We start from the raw sequence: 24,989 nt of genomic DNA on the forward strand, positions 1-24,989 counted from the left end.
ATGTCAGTGCTTAAGAAATAGGTTCACCTTTTGTTTTATATATTCAAGATGTTGCCAAAATTCCTCATCATTTGTTTTAACTTTGACATGTTTGAAAGAATCGAGTGGATACATATAGAGGAAAGCAACTATCTAGTTGTTGACAGAAGTGATCCACACAACCACTCATTAGCTATGTTGCTCGAAATTTTTAAAAATGTCGCCGGGTGCATGTTGGATCCTTCAAAAGTAGTACATTTTTTAAGGAGCCGACACAAGTGCGCCAGCATTATATTTTAGGAGAGCTCGAGCACATAGCTTATTAGTACAACAAAATAGGAAAAAGCAAAGTAGTAAGCATATAGAGTTTGGTTCATCATTTTAATCACTTGATATAAGTAAGTTTGTATTTAATTTGTGAAAACTGATGGAGAAGAGCACTCAAAAATGTAGAAGTGGAAAATAGTTTTGTGGTTCTCCATCTTTTTAGTCATAAAGGAGCCTTAAAATATATGTTCTCTAGCTGACTTTCCACTTCCGCAGTTTCAATTTTAGTAGGTTTTTACAAATATTTATACTTCGTGACGGATTATACCTCTGGGGCTCACAATGTTCAACAACTAACTAATACTGTTTGATAATGAATGAGGAAAAGTTTTTCTGCTTTTTTAAGCGCAGAACACTGAATTTTCTTTATTTTCGGTTCCAATCCGAGACCTTTGGATCAGTTTTACCTGGATCCATACATTCAACATAACTACATGTCCATATTACATTACAGTTCTTATACAAAGTGGAAAAGAAAACCTTGTGTTCACTGCAAATGTAAATTGGTTTTCTATAATGTAATACATGTACATCCTCTTTTTCTTTTCGTAATTTGATAGCATGGCAAAGATGGAGATATTATCAAACAACTATTAGAAAAGATGAAGAAAGATGAATCAAACTGTACGTAATTTGATAACATGGCAAAATATAATTGGGCAAAGTTTTGGCCCCCACTAATAGGCATCTGAAAATGATATTCCTCTTTTCTTTTCGTAATTTTGCTTTGGACACTTCAAAAGTGTCTTTACGGCTGCTCTAAGCCTTTAACGAGAAAGAACATTGAAAAAGTAAAACTTTTAGGGGTCGTTTGGTAGTTGATCTGGAGGTGAGTTATGCAGATACTAAATCTTGCATAAGTAATATATCATATTTGATAGCTAGTTAGAAGGTAAGTTATTCATTTATAAAATTAATATCGCGTTTAGTTTGAGATTTAGAAACCCACTAATACATATATAAGTTGTGAGGTATTTTATATAATTACTTTATGCAGTATAAAAAGGTGGAATAACTACTGGGATACATGAATAATTAATCTCTGCATAAGATAATACTACATAAATTCCCTCATAACTAATCTCTAAGTTACCAATAGTCAACATACCTCTAACCAGCTACCAAACAATCCCTTAGCTTTTAAAAAAATATATATCTGTTTTTTCTTTTTTTTCAAGAACTCACCTATTGAAAAAATCCACAAAAATCTTTTAAAGAAAAAAAAAAAACCAAAAACATTTTCCGACAATTTAAGGTTCCATTGAATCTCAAAATACAAATCTTTATTAACCAAATAAAAGATACAAATCATTTAATTTCTTTTTTCAAGAATTCACCTTTTAGGAAAACCCCACCAGAAGAAAACTCCAAAACAAATTAAAAATCCCACCTTTAGTATATTTTTCAAAATATTTCAACTTAATTGAGTCTCAAAATACAATTTTTTTTAAATTTTTTTTTCTTCAAGAATTCACCTTTTAGGAAAACCACACAGGAAAAAACTCCAAAAACAGATTAAAAATCTCACCTTTTTTTGTTTGTTTGTATTTTTCTGTTTTTACTTTAAAGTTTGTGATATTTAGTTATTTTTCATTTCTGGTTTTGTTTGTATTTATGTTATTTTGTTGTGTTGAACTGTTATAGGCAAGTAGAATAGCTGCATTTGGTAGAATGAAAGTGGATGATTCAAGAAAGATATTCACACCTCAACAATACCCTTCTTGGCTTGTTTTCTCAAATCAACAAAAGGTAATATCTTTAACTTTTCTTAGGATTTGTTTGGTAAGATATAAGTTATTTTGAAGATTGAATTAGCAAATTGGATAGTGCTTTGATGAACAAATATTTGAGTACTCCCTCTGTCCCAAAATAAGTGTCGCTTTAGCTTATTTCACTCCCATTAAGAAAAATAATAAATACAAGGTATAGTTTACTACTTTACTAGTTTACCTCTATTTATTAGATGTTTCTTAAGAATTGAGCACTATTAAAAAGAAGTATTATTTTAATATAAGAGTTTAGTTGGAAATAATACTATTTTTTGTCTTGAATTCCTAAAGCGACACTATTTTGGGATAATTTCTTTTTTTTTTTTTTTTGCTAAAGCAATACTTATTTTCGGACAGAGCGAGTCGTAAAGTTTGATAATAATGTCTGAATGTTGAGGTGATTGTTTGCTCCTTTTGGTAGAAAATGATATCCCTAGGACATATTTTCCGGCCACTAAAATTAGCAAGAGGTGAAGTCTTTTAACTTATCTTTAGGATGTGTTTGTGACGCACGGGCGGAACCAGAATTTTTAGTTTATGGATTCTAAGACCACAGTTCTTGTTGCTTGCTAGGCTTCTGAAAAGACTATTTATACATATCAGATGAATTTTCTTAACACAAATAAAGAGTTTAAGCTAAAGCTACTGGTTCTGCCGTACCCCGTAAGACGGAACTCATTTTTCAGAAATCTGTAAAATGACTTGTTTTCTGGAAAATGTTTTTTTGTGATTGGTTGGAGAGCGGAAAATATTTTTTCGTGTTTGGTTGGAGAGAGGAAAATATTTTCGGGCAAAGACATTTATTGAATTGAAGATTGAATTAGCAAATTGGATAGTGTTTTAATGAAAAATATTTGAGTAGTAAAGATTGATAACAATGTCTAAATGTTATTGCTCCTTTTGGTGGAACAATTTCGGGCAACCAAAATCGAGAAAATAAGTTCTTTTTTCCGGAAATAGAATTTCGGAAAATATTTTCTTCGTCATGCCAAACACACCATTAATGTTCTTTTTACAAAATTGTTGACCGAGCCCGTCTCGTTGATTGACACGATATTACCCAACTTAATGAAGACCCGGTCCAAATATTATGTTTACTATTTTTGCTATTCAGTCCCTGTAATTTTGAAAACACATGTACATATATAAGCTTTGGGATATTCTAGAAGTACACTTTTGGCACTTTTACATTTCACAGATGAAATAAAAACTTCTCCCTTCTCTCTCTTTTATTTTAGGGTTTGTTCTTCAATTTTCCGCGTCGATCTCTAGTTTTAGAGATCTAACATGGTATCAGAGCGGGTTTCCGTGACCCTCTCAATCTTCTCTATCCTCCGATCGTACCCGTGAGAATTTTTGTTGAGAAATATTTCATCGATTCTGATTTCTTCATGAATTTTGTGGTTCATTTTGGTGTTCTTTTGCTGGTTTGGTGTTTTTTGTGGTGAATCTGATTCGACGAACAAAATAATCACTGGTTCTGGTGATTCTCGTGGTTTCTTTTGATTCGACAAGTGAAATACAAGGCCTTACTTCTTCAGGTTGCGAAGAAGGGCGGTAACTGTTCTTATTTCTCTTCATACATTGTATGTGTTAGCGATTCTAGAGTTTTCCTACCAGATCTGTAGGTTTCTAGACAATTTTGTAGTATGTTAGTCGAATTCTAGGGTTTGCATATAGTTTACATCGCAGTTGGTGGATTTCTGGTTATTGTGCAATTGATTGCTCTGTTGTGATTGTTGTATACATCGCGACTAGTGAAGTTTTGGTTATTATGCGATTTGGTTGTTGTGTTGTGATTGTTGAGTTGCGATTATCTCGATCTTGACGTACTTCCTCGACAATGTCTATTGCGAATCAAGCTACCACTCAGGGTTTTGAGGAATTCACAGTGTCTACTACTCATCCCTTTTACGTTCATCCTTCAGATAGCCCTGGATGTCACTTAGTTTCTCTTCCTTTTGATGGTACTGGTTTCGTTATTTGGCGTAAGAATATGCTAACTGCACTTTCCGCCAAGAACAAATTGGGGATCATCACAGGAAAAGCACCTAAACCAGATCCTGATTCACCAACTTTTCCTTTCTATGAAAGATGCAATGATATGGTTATAGCTTGGATCACAAATTCTCTATCACCTGACATAGCTCGTAGTGTTATAGGTTTTGACTCTACCAAAGACATTTGGACAGATATAAATGAGAGGTTTGGACAATCAAATGGTAGTAAATACATTCAACTTCAAAAAGAACTCAGTGGAACTGCCCAGGGGTCTTCCAGTATTGCTTCTTATTTTACTAAGATGCGTGCCCTATGGGATGAACTGAGTACATCTTATGTGGGACCTGTCTGTACATGTGGGGCACTCAATAAGTTCATAGAAGAACAAAAATTGTACCAATTCCTTGGGGGCCTGAATGAGTCCTATTCTACTTGCAAGAGCAACATTTTAATGATGCCTGAACTTCCTTCTTTAAGTAAATCCTACTCGATGCTGCAACATGATGAAAAACAGAAGGAAACTTCTGCCCCTATTTCCAGTTTTTCAAATGAATCAGCTTCCTTCAATGCTTCAGCTTCTCATCATGGTAGAAATTTTACTCAAAGAGTCCAATTTGATCCTAAGAGGACTCCCACTCCTGCCAATGCTCAACCCCCTACATCTTCACTATTTTGCAAATATTGCAAGAGACCTGGCCATAGTATTGAAAAATGCCACAGGTTCCATGGTTATCCAGCCGACTATAAGTTTACTAAAAAACAAGAAATCTGCCTCATGTGTTCAAGAGGATGGAACTCATCTAGATACCTTTTATCCTTCTAGTAAACCTGATCACACCATTCCTCCTGGGTTCACAAAGGATCAGTTCCAGCATTACCAACAGCTACAACAAAGGTTCCAACAGACTCATCTCTCTGAATCTGAAAACTCAGCTTTTGCACACTTTGCAGGTGTGTTCACCCATCCTGAAGTTCATTCTGTTGCTTTTCATGCTTGTGCAGTGTCAAACTTAGGTATAAATCCCTGGATCATTGATTCTGGTGCCACAAATCACATGACCCCTCACAAACATCTTCTTCACAATATTATACCTCTTATCACACCCTTTTTAATTACACTGCCTAATGGATAAAAAGTTAAAGTAATTTCTACTGGTTCTTTGCACCTCAGAACCGATATGACTCTACATAAAGTTTTATTAGTCCCTTCTTTCCATTTCAATCTCATATCAGTACACAAACTACTCACTCAATTTGATTGTGATGCACTCTTTACCAAATCTAATTGCACTTTACAGGGCCCTTCTCTGAGGAGGCAATTGGAAATTGGTAGAGCTGCCAATGGTCTATACTTCCTCAATACAGATTGTCTACATTCTACTGTTTCTTCTTCTGTCAATTGCAATGCATTTGCATCTGAATTTCCTTCTGTCAATCATTGTTCTACTTGTACTTCTTACAATAATGTAAATAAGACTAATCTGTTTGGCATCAACGATTGGGACACATGCCTTTTCATAAAATGAAATCTATACCTTTTTTGTCTGATAAACTGTCTCCTAAACAACAGTTCATGTGTGATATTTGTCCCAAGGCTAGGCAACAAAGGCTTCCTTTTCATGACAGCACCACTCACACTTCAGTTCCTTTCCAACTAGTCCACATTGACATTTGGGGGCCTTATAACACTCAAACATACAATGGTTTTAGATATTTCTTAACTTTAGTGGATGATTTTTCTAGGGCAACTTGGACTCATCTTCTTTCCTCCAAAAGCAATACCTTATCTGTTTTAAAGGCATTCGTTGCCATGGTTAAAGTTCAGTTTCAAACTTCTGTCCAATCTTTTAGATCTGATAATGCTTATGAGCTGGGTAGCAGTACTGAACTTCAACAATTTTTTTCGATTAAATGGGATTTCTCACCAAACCACAATTCCACATACACCCCAACAAAATGGGATTGTGGAAAGGAAACATAAACATCTCTTAGAAGTCTCTAGAGCCTTACTATTTCAGTCTATAATTCCTTTGAAGTATTGGGGGGACTGTGTACTTACAGCCACTTATTTGATCAATAGACTACCATCCACTGTTTTACTCAACCTTACACCTTTTGAAAAACTACATGGCACCCCTCCTACTTATGATCATTTAAGATCTTTTGGCTGTTTAGGTTATGCTGCCACACCTAAACCTGGGAGGGACAAATTCCAGTCAAGATCTATTCCTTGTGTCTTTTTAGGTTACCCTTGTGGTAAAAAAGGTTATAAGTTGCTCAATCTCTCCACTCATGCCATATTCTTCTCTAGAGATATTATGTTTCATGAAGATACCTTCCCTTATTCTAATCCACCTTCTTTTCCTTTTCCTCCTTCTGATCACATTTTCAGTGATCTTCCTGATGAACCTCAGCTCATTCCTGCCCCTACCACAACTGTTCCCACTCCTCCTGATCTACCTACTCCTCTACCAACCCCTAATCCACCTCCAGTGCTGTCATCTGCCCCTCTTCTGCCTGTTAGACAGAGTACCAGGCCCAAACACACCCCTGCCCACCTTGCAGACTTCATCTGCACCTCTGTTCTTCCCTCTTTCTCTCTTTCTACTTCTAAAATCCCTTCTGCTGTTTTACAACTGCATGAGCCTCAATTTTTCCAACAGGCTGCCTCTCAACCTGCTTGGCAAGAGGCTATGCTAAAAGAATTTCAGGCTCTTGAGGCAAACCATACTTGGGACATTTTTGCCCTTCCATCCCACACAAAGGCCATTCCTTGTAAATGGGTATACAAGATCAAACAAAAATCTGATGGCACTATTGAAAGATACAAGGCTAGGCTTGTGATTAGGGGTGATACTCAAAAGGAAGGCATAGATTACAATGAGACTTTTTCCCCAGTTGTCAAACTCACCACTGTCAAGTGCCTTTTGTCTATTGCTGCTAAGAGACACTGGACAGTTTTTCAGTTAGATGTTAACAATGCTTTCCTTCATGGTGATCTCCATGAAGACGTTTATATGAAAATGCCCCCTGGCCTTCAGGTTTCTTCTTCTTGTTCACCTTCTTCTACTCCTTTGGTTTGCAAACTCAAGAAGTCTTTATATGGCCTCAAACAAGCTTCCAGGCAATGGTTTTCAAAATTGTCTGAAGCTTTGATTTCACGAGGCTACATTCCAAGTAAGAATGATTATTCACTTTTCACCAAGTCATCTGGCTCATCCTTGGTTGTTCTAGTGGTGTATGTTGATGATATTTTGCTGGCTGGTTCTGATATTTACAGATGAATGATCTTAAATCCTTCCTTGATGCCCAGTTCAAAATTAAAGATTTGGGTTTGGTTCACTATTTTCTGGGTTTGGAGATCACTGTCCATCCTTCTGGTTATTTGATGAATCAGCATAAGTACACCTCTGATTTGTTGGAAGAGTTTCAGTGTTCCCACTTTACACCTGTATCTACACCTTTGGACCTTGCTGTCAAGTTGACCCCTGACTCGGGTGACCTTTTATCTGATCCTACTACTTACAAAGACTTTCAAATTGTATTTTACAACATACCCGACCCATATGTCTTTTCTTTTGGATACATAACATTTGATTTTTTTTATCCAAATATAGGATTCCCCGTATGTTAAAGCTACGGTATTCATGTGTTGAGGTATCTCTTGAATGCTCCTGATCAAGGCATATTATTGTTTGCTTGGAGAGAGAGAAATTATTCTCTCGAGGCATTCTTTATTGAAGATTGCACATGTGCCTAATCTCGAAGGTCCGTTCTGGAAAACATTACATTAGGTGGTAAAGATCTGATCTCTTGGAAAAGCAAGAAATATCCTACCATCTCCCTTTCATCTGCTGAGGCAGAGTATAGGGCGTTGAGAAAAGTGGTAGCTGAGGTGATATTCTTGTACAATGATTGTACTGATCTTGGTTTGGTTATCTCTTCTCCTGTACCCATATTTTGCAAGGACAATCGGAATGTCCTACATATTGCCAAAACAGTCCAACTTCCTAATGAAAGCACAAACATATCGAAATTGATTGTCATTTTGTTCGAGATTGTTTTTACTTTCTAACCTCATTTCTCTCCATTTTGTGACGAGGTGCTGATTAGATTAATCAGGTTAGACCATGTGTACATGTTGACCAAAGCTCTGATGGTCCCCATCAACTATTTTGTCTAGACTTGGCCATTTGTTTCTATCCTTAGGATACTGTGCGGGGGATGTTGACCGAGTTATCTGGTGATTGACACTGAAATTTGGACTCTGTCCAAATATTATGTTTACTATTTTTAGCATTATTGCTCCCGTAATTTTGAAAACACATGTACATATATAAGCTTTGGGATATTCTAGAAGTGCACTTTTGGCACTTTTACATTTCACAGATGAAATAAAACTTCTCCTTTCTCTCTCTTTTATTTTAGGGTTTGTTCTTTAATTTTCCGCATCGATCTCTAGTTTTAGAGATCTAACAGTTTTGGGGGGTACATAGTGACCATAAGATCATTGAGATTAAATTCTGCATTATGGTTGTGGTCTTTGGTTAAAAAGACTGTCCCTTCATGGACTTTGTTTAATGTCCATCTTAGCATACATGTTATGATTTAGTTTGTTGCGAAGGAAAAAAACTGACCTTTTTAATTTTTTGCCTTTTGTTCTTACAGTTGACGTGGCTTAATTCTCATCTTGAAAAGCTCTGGCCATATGTGGATGAGGTTAGATTCAATGTCGCGACATAGTTTAATTTTCCACTCTATTGGGACTAATTTGCTCCTAAATGAGCTGGTGAGGATATAATGGTAATTCAGGCAGCATCAGAACTGGTAAGGTCAAGTGTGGAGCCAATTTTGGAACAATATAGACCTGTGATTTTGGCGTCGTTGAAATTTTCAAAGTTCACTCTTGGTACAGTTGCTCCACAATTCACAGTTTAGATGATGGCTGGCGTAATATGCCTCAGGTGTCTCAACTCATTCCAGTGTTTTAACTTTATCTACTTGTGTGTGTATATATGTTGCGGTCGGGTTATGACTAAATGTAAATGTTACAAACGGACAAACAAAAAATTAGTAGAATGAACCGAAAAAAAAAAAAAAAAAAAAAAAATTAGCCTTCATCGTCATTCATATGGTGCAGTTTGTTTGAAGAGACGATGGGATTTGTTAACTGATAAAACTAGCAATGATTTTATTTGTACTTCTCTACTCACTTTTGTACTCTTTATTTCCAATATAATGTGTAATGGCACACAGCTTAATAGTGACAGTATCATATATCTGTTCAGGTGTCATGGACAGCATTATTTCACCCAAGGTTTTTGACACTGTTGCCGTCACCGTGCTGCTGTCTGTAATGTCAAGCTCAAAGTGGTACATGAAATTGGGTATTGGGATCCGTAATTTTAAAGTCACAGGTGCTTGCCTTTGAACAAATGGCGGTCGTCAAAAAGGCAAATCAGCAAGAATGAAAACACAATTGTGTTCCCGTTAGGACAGTGAAGAGAAGGCTAAACATTTTAGACCTATGACGAACCCACTTAAAAATATGTGTTCAACTGAATCTGTTTCGTCAAAAAATTGTATCTTATACAAAGGTGAGTGTCATTTAAAAAAGTGAAGCACCAATTATTTACGAAAGTAAAATTCACCTGAAGCTACACAATACTGTGACCAAGTGGTTAAGCTGGTTTAGAAACTCCTGGAGGTCCATTGTATAAGCTTCTTCAGTAGCATTTTCTCTTCAATTTTATAATTTTGTTATGCTTGTAAGGCGCTTCTGCTGCTTCGTGATGTGTAGAACATGGGCCAAGTCAAATGAATTACTCTGTTAGCACTAGCATTAGTAATTTTACTTAAAAAACTTTACACTTCATCCATAGTGAATTTTGTCTCTTTAATAATTCGTAGTAAAACATGCAAAGGATATTTGTTGAGATGATCTATTCTATTTGGTTTAATTTGATTTGGTCTATACTGACATTATTTATTTGGCCGGTTTGCCTTATAAACCCTCTTCATTAATTTTTTTAAATTAATTTAATTTAGTTCATAACTCTTTCTTTTAATTGTTTTCTGTTTGTAAATGACAGTTTTTTTAATCTATAAACATTCAAAATATTTAAATATCGCTAAATGTTTTAAAGATGGTTATTTGAAGTAGACTGTGGTGGTGGTGGGGGAATCTAAAAAAGTAAGATAATGTTCTAATTGAGAAAGGGAAGCCAGCTAAAAACGAGACTTACTATTACTAAGATAAGAAATAAGAACCAGCAAACCTAAACAGAAAATGCTTTAAAGCCACCATTTCATTAAAAAATGACAATGCTCTAATTGAGGATCGAACCCATTGTTAGGTCCAAGGTTTCACCTATTAATTTTGATGATAACAAACCAACATAATTATTAATAAAAGAACATTTACTTGTGGTAAATTTATTTTTACGAGGTTTATTTGATGAAGAAGGATCTGGTGAAAGATCTAATCAAATATGGAAAAGAAGGTATTACGAGATGGAATTTACGGAAGAAGATGTGGAAGGAAATACTTACTCAAATCAAGGTACAAGAATTATGGAAAGAATATTTACTACAATTCTACAAAAGGAAAAGATCAAGATCAATTTGTTCTTAAGGAAGATCCAAAATCTATGGAGTATCAAGATGTCTCTAGTTTACAAAAGTGTCCACATTCGAGTTATCAAAGTCCAAATTCAAGAAGATGAATGTGATTACATTCAAAATAATATAAAGATCCAAGGTGAAATGAAGAGGATCTTGAAATTCTCTTGGGTTGTTTAAATAAGAGCTCAAATTTGTATAGCCAGAAACTTGTCATATGAAGAACACTTTGACAAGTAATGACGATATATTCAGCAAGAATAAATCATGAAGATTGTACCGCCCAAAGAAGGAAAGGCTCCAATCCAAAGAGAGATTGGTACCGGATTCAAAAAGGAAGGTCTATAAAAGTTGGAAATTGTGAGTCAACGGTGAACATTATTTTATTATTCCATAAAGGGACAGTTGTATATGGCAAAGGAAGGATCCGTTCTTAAATATTTAATTGAAGAGAGAAAGGAAATTATATTCTTTTATGTATTTTCCTATTATGATCAACAAAGTGGAGATCTCCTCTATACTAGCACTGGTGTCAAAAATTATGAAAGAGCATATAAGGAAGGCCTTGTTTCACGTAAGACAAATAAGAGAAAATATTCTCTATGTTACAAAGATCATATTGTACATGCACAAAGCTTTCCTTTCCAAATAATAAAGCTATATAAAAGCATGTTATATGGAAATCAAGGATTTGGATGAATCAAGTCACGGACCAAGGGAGGCATTCAAGAATTTAAGGAAGATTGGAGCGATATCGGAATATTCCAAGATTGGAAGATCACATTTTTGAAGATCAACGACTAGAATACTCAAGGACCAAATACAAAAGTGAAGACACCGCAATATAAAGGCACGCGTGCCCTCATACTTTCGTCTCAACCTTCTCAAGTTCTTTGCTCTACTTTTCATAAGCATTGAATCTTTGAAAGTGACTTACCATGTGTAAACAAAAAGAGAGGAGAGATATAGTATAGTTGCGAGGCTTTGTATTGAGAGGTTGTGTCATTGTTCGTTTATTTGGTGAGCGAGTGAAAACCAAAGAGTCGTTGTTGGTGAGTGAAAAACCAACTTTGTACGTTGTTGGTGAGCGTGTCAAACCAAACCTTGTTCGTTGTTGGTGAGCGAGGAAAACCAACCTTGTAACGTTTGTGGTGAACTAGAAAAACCACAAAGGCAGACTCAACTCAAACTACAAAAAGCTTAAAGAGATAACCTCCTCAGCAACCCAAAGGGAGATCGGATTAGATACCACATTGATTAGAACAAAGATAAAAATTCCTGGTGTCATTTATTTTATTGCTCTCATATTATATTCTGCTCCCTTACTATTTATTGTGTTTTATACTTGTGCAAATCGAAGCGATGCGATAATTTTGTGCGAAATTTTGTCTCTACGCTTATCGATCGGCACCCAAGAATGATCGATTTTTTTTTTAACAAAGCTTACAATTCACCCCCCCTTTTGTACTTTCACCCATATCCCTTGCACGCAACAACTTCAACTATCGCTCCAGAACCAGCACACCTACCAATACTCATGTGCAATGGGTGCTTAGCGAGTCTATATCATATATTTCTAGAGATATATATATATAAATACATATGGTCCGAGACGACATCAATGGGTGCTCAAGCATCCACCGTACTCTACGTGGGTCCGGCCCTACATGCAGCGATGAAAACAGAACTACAGATAAGCCACTACGTATCCCCAGGATGGTGCAAATCAAGTTAACTCTTACAATTTGTAAGTGCTAAGTTAGCTAAAAGAGCAACAGTACGGTGTTAGTCATTCAAAATTCAATCTGTGTCAGAAGAAATAAGCACTTTCTAGCTGTCTAATCCAAATTTGAAGAGGCCAGGGAATGGAACTATCACAAGTCAAGCAGAACGTAACTTTCAATATTGAAAACATTCCAAAAGTTCTGTGGAACCATGATATTTGATTAAATTTTTTTAAAAAGATTACCTGAAAGGTTCTCTTCTGCAGCACTTGTTCGTCTTTCATTTCGTTCTTTAATGTGGTACTGGAAGTAACACAGAGCTTCAAATATTCATGTAGCAGTAGGTATAATAAAAAGTTCACACACCTATTTGCATTACCAAAAGTTAAAATAAAAGTTCTCTCCTACCGTAGTAACAAAATGTAGAAAGAAAAATTAATAGTTTACTAAATCCAGTCATATTATACTTCAAAAATGTATATCATTAAATCCATCCATATTCTAGTCTCTAGCTTGGAAAATTTAAGTCAAGATCAGATTTCATACAGATACATCCAGCCAGGGGCCAATGTATGCATTAAAAATGGATTATGTAAACCCATGGTCACCCGATTAAACTTGGTATAATGTATATAATCCTTAAAATATATCTAATATTAACTGAAGGAACACATGATGAAACTAGACCTAGTGGAGCACTGGTTAAGTGTTGGGTTTAATTCCCTAAGGTTGTGGGATTGAACCCTACTACATACACTTTCACATCTTTTTAAAAAAAAAAAAAAAAAAAATCTAAGATGAACTTATAATCCTCGATTCGCCTCTGCATCCAGCCATATTTATATTTTTTTTTTGTCACATTATCACATTGACATGTACTACAAAACAGGGGTTGCTCTTACTTTTTCACATGATCATATGCCTTCTAATATGGTCCAAACTCAGTTAATTAAGACTTACAAATCCAACAACAAATCATATTAATCAGAAACACAAAGTGGCTACAAAATGCAACGAAAGTATAAGCCAATTTAAGCATCAGAAATCAAGTTGATAAAAAAGTGTCCATTTTTTATCCAACAATTATCAAAAAGATTTCAATAAATAGCTACATAAAAAAGATACATTATAATCGAAAGACTCTTCATCGAAGAATTACCACAAAAAGGTAGAGAGCAAAAGCTCTTGACATGCATAATAAATTTCAATTCTAGTCCTAATTTGCTTAAGAGGCTATCAAAGATTACAGACAAACAGTCCACGTGTTGGACTACCAGTACAAACAGTCAGGCTAAAACTGCAGTTTAAAGCTTTAATAACACCGATTTTATGTTTGAAATGGATAGACATAAGTCCTTGAATGACCAATTTAGCCCATAGATGCGAGGCAGACATGTTGACCCTGAGCTGCCTGGTTATTCCCTCTTATGTAATATATAGTAGTAGAAAAAGTCTTTAATAATTTTAAATTTTTTCCCTCGTTAATTAGTCTGCTCAAATTGTTAAATCACCAAAAGAACCATCACGAATTGATACAATGAGAAGTTAGGGTTGAGGGTCGGTTAGAGAGAAAAGGAAGAGAAAGAAGCTTCCATACAATTTCCAAAGAGGAAAAATAAAATCTGTTCTTCAAAATGACTTGGGCTTACTCTTAAGTAGTGACCCGTAAATTAATTACAATTGGGCCGAGCCCGATACAAAAATAAACGAACAAAAGAATAACAAATGTTGGATCAGCCCATATCATATATTCTAACATCCCCCCGCAAGTTGGAGGGTGATAAGACACCCAACTTGAGAAGGTGGGAATGGTGAGTAGACCCAGTCAAAATCTTGGTAAACATATCAGCCAACTGAGTGGCACTTGAAGTGTAAGATAGAGCGATCAACCCATCAGCCAGTTTGCTCCGGACAAAATGGCAGTCAAGCTCTATATGCTTAGTCCGCTCATGGAACACCGGATTCCTGGCAATGTGAAGAGCTGATTGATTGTCACATAACAAGGGGACTGAAAAGGGAGCAGGCAGTCCAAGATCAACAAGCAATCGAGATAACCAGGTGAGCTCAGCAACTGCCTTGCTCATGGACCTGTATTCAGCTTCAGCCGAGGAAAGGGAGACCACTGGTTGTTTCTTGGACTTCCAACCAACTAGACTGCCACCCAGCAATATGCAGAAACCAGAAACTGATCGCCTGCTATCAGGGCAGGTGCCCCAATCACTGTCACAGAAAACACTAAGAGAAAAATCAGGCGTATTGTTGAAGAAAATACCAACATCAGAGGTGCCCTTAAGATAGCGAAGGAGATGCAGGGCAGCTTTCATATGGGGAACACATGGCTGCTGCATGAACTGACTCAAGTGTTGCACAGCAAAGCAAATGTCAGGCCTAGTGTTCGTTAAAAAATTCAACTTCCCTACCAAGCATCTGTAGTCTTCTGGTTTAGGCAACACATCCCCAACACCAGCCTGGAGTTTTACATGCATTTCAAGAGGACATACTACTGGAGAGGAGTCAATGGCATGAAAATCAACAAGTAAATCATGGATGAATTTCTTTTGGTGTAGAAAAACCCCATCAGGAGAGTGTACAACTTCAATGCCCAAGAAGTAATTCAGAGAACCTAAGTCTTTAATTTTGAACTGCTCATGTAGGAAAGCTTTCAGAGAATCAATTTCATGTAGATCAGTCCCAGTTATAATGATGTCATCCACATACACTACGAGCAACACCACAGAATCATGAGTTATTTTGGTGAAGAGGGAGTAATCATTCAGGGAATGAGAGTATCCTTTTGAACAAAGTGACTGAGATAGTTTGGCATACCACTGCCTGGAAGCCTGTCTGAGGCCATAGAGGGACTTGTTCAACTTACATACTAATTGAGTAGGAGAAGAGGGAACAGATAGGCCAGGAGGAACTTTCATAAACACTTCCTCATCTAAATCCCCATGGAGAAAAGCATTATTGACATCGAGTTGATATAAAGGCCACTGTTTCTTGACAGCAACAGCAATTAAAGTCTTAACAGTAGACATTTTAACAACAGGTGAAAAAGTCTCATGGAAGTCTATGCCCTCAACTTGGGTGTCACCTCTAACTACGAGCCTAGCCTTATACCTCTCTATGGAGCCATCGGCCTTGTATTTAACTTTGTATACCCACTTACATCCAATAGGTTTCTTGCCAGGTGGAAGTTCAACAATTTCCCATGTGTTATTCAACTCTAAAGCATCAAATTCCTTCTTCATAGCAGTTTGCCATGCAGGGACTGAAACTGCCTGAGAGTAAGTGTGAGGCTCAAGCACATGAGGCTGACTAGAAGTAGGTGGAACAGACTCAGAACTGTGTGAAGATGGAACAGACTCAGAACTGTGTGAAGTGGATTGGCAAACATAGCTATCAAGGTAAGAAGGTCTGGTGCGAGGTCTGGAAGAGACTCTAGAAGGAAAAGGTTGATTGAAAGTGGGTGAGGGAGGTTGTGGATCAGGTGGAGGAAGGCTGGAAGCAATGGAAGGAGGGGGAGAAAACTCAGGAGGATTAGGAGCAAATGTTGGATGAGGCTGTTGGGCAGGAGGATCAGGATCACATGTTGGATGAGGCTGTTGGGCAGAAACAGAATGAGGTGGGAAAGGAGGGAAAGGATCATCAAAACAACTGAACAGGGAAGGGGACAGTGTGAATGAAGGTGGTTTGGAAGTAAGAGTGAAAGGAAAAATGTGTTCATGGAATACAACATCCCTGGTCACAAAAGTCAGTTTGGAAGTAAGACTATACACCTTATATCCTTTCTTGGCAAAAGGGTATCCCAGAAACAAACATGGCATGGCTTTGGGCTGAAATTTGTCCCTTTGAGGTTTGGGAATGGTGGAGTAGCATAGACAACCAAAGGCTTTAAGATGAGAATAATTTGGCTGTTTATCATATAGAATTTCATAAGGACTTTTGGCATTTAGCAAGCTGGAGGGGAACCTATTTATTAGATAGGTGGCAGTAAGAACACAGTCTCCCCAAAATCTTATGGGGAGAGCAGATTGAAAAAGGAGGGCCCTAGCAGTTTCTAACAGGTGCCTATGCTTCCTCTCCACCACCCCATTTTGTTGAGGAGTGTGAGGGCAGGTGGTCTGATGGAGGATGCCTTTGTCAGAGAAGAAGGTGCAACCAAAGAATGCTGGAGCCTAATTCTAGTGCATTGTCACTCCTAACAATCTTAACTTTCAATTGAAATTGATTTTCTGTCATGAAAATAAAGGATTTTAGTAGATCAAATGCATTGCTTTTGGCTCCCATTAGATAAGTCCAAGTAGCCCTAGAGAAGTCATCTACAACGGTTAAGAAGTACTTGGATCCATTTGTGGTTGCGGTGTGATATGGACCCCAAGTGTCAATGTGAATCAGTTGGAAGGGCTTAGTGGTTTGAATACTACTATCAGGGAAGGGCAGCCTGGTTTGTCTTGCCAAGGGACAAACAGGACAAGGGAAAGACTGCTTCTGTGACAAATTGCTAAGCCCAGGTATGTTCCTCATTTTTGAAAAAGGAATGTGACCCAACCTGTAATGCCATATCATATCTAATTTGTTAAAGTTTGATACATTAGCATGATTAGCAATACTGCCATTAGGCACAGGAACATGTAAAGTAGGACATGTATGAGAAATGGGTGATGTTGTATTGTTAGGAACAGCAGTGTCATCAAGAATTACATCATGAGTAAAAGTAGTACGTACACCAGAGGAAAAATCAGAAACATCATCAAGGACATTCTTATCGATAATGAAGAATTGCAAACAGTTGAAACAGTAGGAGTGGAAGAGATAGAGGTACTAGGCAGAATCAACTTGTAGAGGCCTTTATCCACTTTACCAAGAACCAGAGGCTTCTTCAAGGAAGGGCCCTGTATAACACATAGATACTTGGTAAATAGAACAAAGCCATCAAGTTGTGACAGTAATTTGTGAATAGATATTAGATTGTAGTGGAAAGTAGGAACATAGAGGACATGGTCAAGTACTAGGTTGGGAAATAAAGTCATGGAGCCAACATAATTCACCTTAACCTTATATCCATTAGGTAAGGAAACAAGATAAGGTATAGGAAGGGTCTGAATATTTGAAAGGAGATGTTTATGTGATGTCATATGATCAGTGGCTCCAGAGTCTATGATCCAAATAAAGGAACCTACTTCAGACATCATACATGATTTGAGCACAACACTATGATCAAGCAGCTTACCTGCAAAATTTGCAGAAGCAGAGAGGTGTGGATTGCCATATGGATCAAAAGTGAGCAATCCCTGCTGAACCAGTGTCATAAGCTGGTTTGATTGTTCCTTGGACAAACCAGGCATTGGATATGCATCCACATTAGGATCATTAGACACAGTAGCAGCATCATTTAAGCCAGAGGACTGAACCTGATTGGAGTTGACTTGGACATGAGCAGCTACTGATGGATTATTTGACAAACCAGTTTTCCTGTTGGAATTGTTTGGTGGGTTGGCTTGCTTATTTTTTGTAAATTTAAAATTTGGGGGAAACCCATGAAGTCTGTGACACTTCTCCATGGTATGACCAGTTCTCTTGCAGAACTTGCAGAAAAGTCCTGATGTGGCATGATCAAAAGTAACCTTTGAGGGATAGGACTGCTTGGATACACCAACATGGAAAGAAGCAGAGTTGGTGGAAAAGTGTGATGAGGAGGAGACTTGTCTTTGTGTCTCATCAGATAAGAGCATACCATATACAGCACTCATGGATGGAAAAGGCTTGAGCATCAGGATGTTGCTCCTGGTCTGAATGTATGTATCATTCAAGCCCATGAGGAATTGGTACACTCTTTGAACATCCTCATCTTTTGCATACTCAGACTTAGCACTACAAGTACAACTACGAGCCTTACCAACAGACAAAGAAGCAATCTCGTCCCAGAGCTGCTTGATCTTATTAAAGTAAGAGGCTATGTTAAGTGATCCCTGAGATATATGAGCTAATTCTTTCTTTAATTCAAACACCCTTGCAAAGATCTGCTTGACCATACCTCTCTTCTAATTCAGCCCAAATATCCTTAGCATACACTGAGTATTCAACACTACGAGCTATTTCTTGGGTCATTGAGTTTGTCAACCAAGACACTACTAGATCATTACACCTTTGCCACTGGCGAACTAAAGGGGAGTCTTCAGGGGGACTCTCAGAATCAGAATCTATCAGACCCAATTTGTTTCTAATAGAAAGAGCGACCAAAATATGCCTTCTCCAACTACCATAGCAAGTCCCATCAAACGGCACCGGAACCAGAGAGTTTCCTAGCACATCTGATGGATGCACGTATAGTGGATGGCATGGATGAGTGTAATCATCCTCATGAAAGACAGCACGAGACTGAGGTGAACTACTAGTAGGGTGAGAACCAGTGGGAGTGGGACTACCATCCGGCATTTTTTCTTACAATACAATTTGAGCAACGACAAAGTCACAGTTGAAATCAAATTTTAAGCAACAACAAAGTCACATGCAGTTTACACACAAAGAAAGTTGATTGATAGAACGAACAAAGTTGATTGATAGAACGAAATTACCCGATTCCCATTTTCCTTCGCAAATTAGAGAAAGACGAAGACCAAAATAGGGACCAGTAGCGATTCTTCACTCGAACACAACCCAGCAAGCAACAAACTCACACCAACAAGATTAGGGCAAAATCAACTCATACGAACACAAACAAGGGCAAAATCAACACAGACGAACACAAACTAGGGCAAAATCAACTCGGAAATGACGAGTCCTTGCACGAGCAACCACAACGAGCAACAATCTCATGCGAATGAAACCAGAAACACGATTCGTGGTAACCAGAAGTGATTTCCGACGAAGAACTTCGATATTTTCACAAAATATAAAACGAGTAGCGGAAGCACAAAAAAAAAAAAAATCGTGGTCAGATTTCACCAAGATAACATTGATATATAGGTGATGAATAGATCATATAGGATCTGGGCTTTGATACCATGTTAAATCACCAAAAGAACCATCACGAATTGATACAATGAGAAGTTAGGGTTGAGGGTCGGTTAGAGAGAAAAGGAAGAGAAAGAAGCTTCCATACAATTTCCAAAGAGGAAAAATAAAATCTGTTCTTCAAAATGACTTGGGCTCACTCTTAAGTAGTGACCCGTAAATTAATTACAATTGGGCCGAGCCCGATACAAAAATAAACGAACAAAAGAATAACAAATGTTGGATCAGCCCATATCATATATTCTAACACAAATAAATAGCATTGAATTTAACGATAAAAATAAATAGGTGGCTTCTCTGTTATTGGAGGAAAATGAATAGTTGAAAAAGTAATTCAAAAGAAAAATCGGACAGATAATTATAATTGTGACTCTTTTTAAAGGATTTCCTTATGAAGAAATGAAAGAGCAGAAAAAGAACTTGGCAAGACTACGGAAAACGGGTTTCAAACTTTCAGTATTATTACTCCCTCCGTCCCAAAAAGATTGTCTTACTTTCCTTATTAGGTTGTCCCCAAAGAGACTGATTTATAATCACACAAATATCTAAGGCTTTTTTTGGACCACACATTTCAGAAGTCTTTCTTCATTTCTTAAATTTTGTATCAAATCAAACTAAGACAATCTTTTTGGGACGGAGGGAGTATTATTTTTGTAATCAGTTTTATGACTCTCTCCTCCTCTTTTTATTGGATCCCTTGCTATGTTGTACTTGGATAGATTTTTTTTTTTTAAGCATATATGATTTGTTGCAATTTATAATATGGCGATGGATTTATTAAAAGATCAAGAAGTAAATTTTTTGAGTAGTTTGCAGAGAATTATGAATCAAATAAATGGAAATGTGTAGGCATGAAGGGGAGCATGCTTGACCTGTGATAATTATGAATCAATTGATTTACTTTTGCTTGCTTTGCTATTTTTTTGTTGGTATAATTACTGTCTGGATTTTCATTTGTGCTAGTGTTTATTGTCTTCTCTTGGTTCAAATAGTGTAAAAAGTTTTAACTTGGGTATTTCTTCCGTTATTACCTCGTCGTACAATTTGATTGTTACTTGTTTCTTCCCAACAAAATGCAGCTTATCTATACTCTATTTTAATACTGATATTTATATTTGTGAATTAGTCATTCATTTTTTATTCATATTCATGAAAAAAAATAATTTTGTCTTGACTATATGCACAAAAATATAGGAATTTTATGTAATTTAAAAGCTTTTCTTTTTTGTGAAGAAATTTTAAAAGTTATTTATGTACCTCGCTAAGGGGGGCAATGTTTACTGGTTATTAGCAAAGATCGAGAAAGATGAATTAAACTTTACACAATTTGATGCCATGGCAAAATACAATTGGCTAAAAACTTTAGGGTCCACTAATAGTCAACTCACTTGTCTGAAAATGACATTCTTCCTTTCTTTTCGTAATTTTGCTTTGAAAACTTAATGAAAACAAATTAATTTTGTCTTGACTATATGCACAAAAAAAATAAGAATTTTATGTAATTTAAAAGCTTTTCTTGTTTTGTGAAGAAATTTTAAAAGTTATTTATGTACCGCGCGAAGGGCGGCAACGTTTACTAGTTATTAGAAAAGAACAAGAACAATAAATTAAACTTTACACAATTTGATGCCATGGCAACATACAATTGGCTGAAAATTTGGGGCTCGCTAATTGTCAACTCACCTGTCTGAAAATGACATTCTTCCTTTCTTTTCGTAATTTTGCTTTGGACACTTCAAAAGTGTCATTGGCCTGTTATGGCCGCTCAAAGCTTTGATTATAACGAGAAAGAGCATTGGAAAAGTAAAACTTTTAGGGTCGTTTTGTAATTGATTTGGAGGTGAGTTATACAAATACTAAATTATGCATAATTAATACTCTGATCTTTTCAATTCAGTCATGTTTATGAACTATTTGATCGAATATAATATTTAAAAAAAAGTGAAGATTTTTTGAAACTTTATTGATAGCAAGTATTCAAAATAAGTCTTTAATATTTGAGTGGTTGTAAATCATTTCATAAAGTGAATTTATTTTCAAATTAGGAAAGAGGTCATTCATTTTAGCACGGACTAAAAAGGAAATAGGTTCAAATAAATTGATACATAGGGAGCATATCGTATTTGATAGCTAGTTAAAGGTAAGTTGTTCATTTATAAAATTAATACCGTATTTAGTTTGTAATTTAGAGGTATAAGTTATGAGATATTCTATATACTCCCTCCGTCCTATTTTAAGTATTTTAGGTTGACTGAGCACGAAGTTTAAGAAATAAAGAGAGATTTTTGAATCTCATGATCCTAAATTAAAGATGTGTTTAATGTACTAAAATGTCCTTTCAATCTTGTGGTTATAAACTTGTCATGTAAGATATTTGAATTATCAACTTACTAAATATAGAAAGATGCACTCTTTTTGGGACAAATCAAAAAAGGAAAGTAAGAAACTTGAATTGAGACGAAGAGAATATTATTTTATACAGAGTAGAAGATGGAATAACCAAGTAGGCGTTTGGACATGCTATTTTATGTCATGTTTTCATGTCGTGACATGAAACCAGCGTTTGGACATGCGATTTCATGTCATGATGAAATCCCGAATCATGATTTTAAAAATTTTAAATATAAAACTTGATCCATAAGTTTATATTTTGTAAAAAAAGACTCATAAGTTGGTAAATATTTTTAAAACGCTCATAAGTTTATATTTTGTAAAAAAGACCCATAAATTTATATTTTGTAAGAAAAGACCCATAAGTAACAATGTTAGTTCGTCTTCTTGGTCATATGATCGAGAAATGCATGCTCGGCCGTGAAGAGATTGTCCATACCATGTGGGAGGATTATGTTAAAAAGTATTTACATTATTATTCATGTTAAATTTTACTTTTTATTTAAATAAAGTTTGATCAATTGATATTGTATTTTTTAGAAAAAGCCTCCTAGTGGCGTATTAATTTTATTATGAATTATGAATTGCTCTTTTGGTAAGATTGTATAAAAATTGGGAAAGTTTTGACAATTTTCACAACTTGTGATTTTTTTATGTTTATAAGAAAAAATATAACTTAAGAAATCCAAATTGCATGTTCAAACAATATTTCATCTCATTGTTTCAAATCATGTCCAAACGGCTCCCACTACTCTACATGAATAACTAAACCTTATATAACTAATTTCGATATAAAATAATACATAAATTCTCTCATAACTAGTCCTTATATTACTAATGCTGCATAACTCTAACCAGCTACCAAACAACCCCTTAGCTCTACTAAATATCTATCTGTTTTTTCTTTTTTCAAGAATTCACTTGTTAAAAAAAAAAACCCACAGAAAATTTAAAAGACCCAAAAAACAGATTCAAAGTCTCACCTTTCAATACATTTTCCAACAATTTCCAGCTTAATTGAGTCTCAAAATACAATTTTTTTAATGTTTTTATTTCAAGAATTCACCTTTTAGGAAAGAGAAAAGGGTCAAATTTGCAATCCAACTATCGTTTATAGTTTAGATTTATCCCTCGTTAGAGTTTTGGTTCATATTTACGCCTCCCATTAGGAAACTTGTTAAAAATGCCCTTATAACTAACGGATTGCTGACTAAGAGCCATTATCTATCCACGTAGACGCCACGTGTATATATAATTTTTCTTTTATTTTAAATCATACTAATAAAATTTTGCCATATAATTTTCTTTTTCTATTATAAAAAAGAAAAAGAAACCTTCTAGGTATACTGCACTGTAACTTTTTCGTTTCCTGGGTTACTTTCTTTTTTACTAGAGTTTGCTTCTTTCCCTAATGGGTATTCCAAAGTGTTATCTTTAAGGACACTTATCTAACTTTAATTCGTTGGGAAGTAATGATCATTTTTTTCAGTAAATTAACCGGTGGACGACGACAGTGAAGGGCAGTGGACGATGATAACAATGGCGAAGAAGAAGAAGGGGAAGTTGTGTTTGATGGAGAAGAAGATTAGATATTGCATTTTTTATAATAGAAAAAGAAAATTCTATGATAAAATTTAATTAGTATGATTTAAAATAAAAGAAAAATTATATATACACGTGGCATCTATGTGGATAGATAATGACTCCTAGTCAGCAATCCATTAGTTATAAGCGCATTTTTTATAAGTTTTCCAACGGAAGGGGTAAATCAAGGGTAAATCTAAATTAGGGTAAATATAAATCAAAACTCCCATCAAGGGTAAATCTAAACTATAAAGGATAGGTGGAGGGAAAATTTAACTCTTTTACGTTTAGGAAAACCCCACCTGAAGAAACTCCAAAAACAGATTAAAAATCTCACATTTAGTCCATTTTTCAACTTAACTGAGTCTCAATATACAATCTTTTAACCTTTTTTTTTTTTTTCCTTTCAAGAATTCATCTTTTAGGAAAAAAAAACTCCAAAAACAGATTAAAAATCTCACCCTTAGTCCATTTTTCAACTTAATTGAGTCTCAAGATACAATCTTTTAACTATTTTTTTCTTTCAAGAATTCACCTTTTAGGAAAAAAAAACTCCAAAAACAGATTAAAAAGCCCACTTTTTTTTTTTTTTTTGGTTCTTTTCAATATTTTTCAGTTTACTAGCTCACAAAAATATTCAAGAACAAGTGGAGAAAAAGATGTCATTTATATTAGGGGTTGTAATTGGAATAGTATTTGGAGTTGGTATAATAGTTGCTTTTGTGAAATCTGAAAATGCTCGAGCCAAACAACGTATTGATCTGGTTAGTCAACTATACTCTTTGCTTTTTTTGTTTTTATTTTAAAGTTTGGATTTTTAGTTATTTTTTCTGTTATTTATTTATTTATGTGTGTGTGTGTTTTTTTAACTTCAAATTTTGGAGTTTTAGTTTTTTTTTAAATTTCAAATTTTGGATTTTTAGTTATTTTCGATTTCTAGGTTTTTTTTTTTTTTTGTGTTTTAATTTCAAAGTTTGGATTTTTAGTTATTTTCCATTTGTGGGGGGTTTTTTTTTTGGTAATTATGTTTCTTTTTTAACTTCTAAGTTGGATTTTTAGTTATTTTCCATGTCTGGTTTTTTTTTTTTTAAATTTATTTATGTGTTTTTTTAACTTCAAATTTGGGATTTTTAGTTATTTTCGAGAGGAGCCTTGGCGTAATCGGTAAAGTTGCTGCCATGTGACTCTTTTTTTTTTTTTTTTTTTTTGTGTGAAATGCAAAGTTTGGATGTACGATTTTCCATTTTGTGGTCCGGTTTTTTGGACCCCGCCTTATAGTGGCAGCATTTTTAACTGTAAGCTTCCTTTTAGTTATTTTCCATTTCTGAGTTTCTTTGTATTTATGTGTATTTCTGTTTTTACTTTAAAATTTGGATTTTAGTTATTTTTCATTTGTCGTTTTTTTTTTTTTTTTGTATTTATTTTTTTTGGTGTTGAATTGTAAAGGCTAGTGGAATTGCTGCATTTGCTAGGATGAAAGTGGATGATTCAAGAAAGATCTTCACACCTGAACAATACCCTTCTTGGGTTGTTTTCTCAAATCAACAAAAGGTAAAGTCTTTAACTTTTCTTTTAG

General features: G+C 35.4%; 1 protein-coding gene and 1 long non-coding RNA gene across 2 annotated transcripts; both read left to right on the forward strand.

Annotated features, from left to right (window-relative positions):
• The first annotated feature begins 1,641 nt into the window (after positions 1 to 1,641).
• On the forward strand, positions 1,642 to 9,039 carry LOC132066696 (synaptotagmin-5-like). Its single transcript, XM_059459937.1, has 3 exons — positions 1,642 to 2,055; positions 8,745 to 8,795; positions 8,889 to 9,039. The coding sequence occupies exons 1-3, from the start codon at positions 1,978 to 1,980 to the stop codon at positions 9,012 to 9,014; spliced, it is 255 nt and encodes an 84-aa protein (XP_059315920.1). The 5' UTR covers positions 1,642 to 1,977; the 3' UTR covers positions 9,015 to 9,039.
• LOC132066695 (uncharacterized) lies at positions 2,738 to 3,005 on the forward strand. The gene is made up of 2 exons (XR_009416915.1): positions 2,738 to 2,835; positions 2,872 to 3,005. It is a non-coding gene; the product is annotated as an uncharacterized LOC132066695 (long non-coding RNA).
• Positions 9,040 to 24,989: the final 15,950 nt, after the last annotated feature.

This window comes from Lycium ferocissimum, chromosome 8 (genome assembly GCF_029784015.1).
Source record: "Lycium ferocissimum isolate CSIRO_LF1 chromosome 8, AGI_CSIRO_Lferr_CH_V1, whole genome shotgun sequence".
Classification (NCBI taxonomy): domain Eukaryota; kingdom Viridiplantae; phylum Streptophyta; class Magnoliopsida; order Solanales; family Solanaceae; genus Lycium; species Lycium ferocissimum.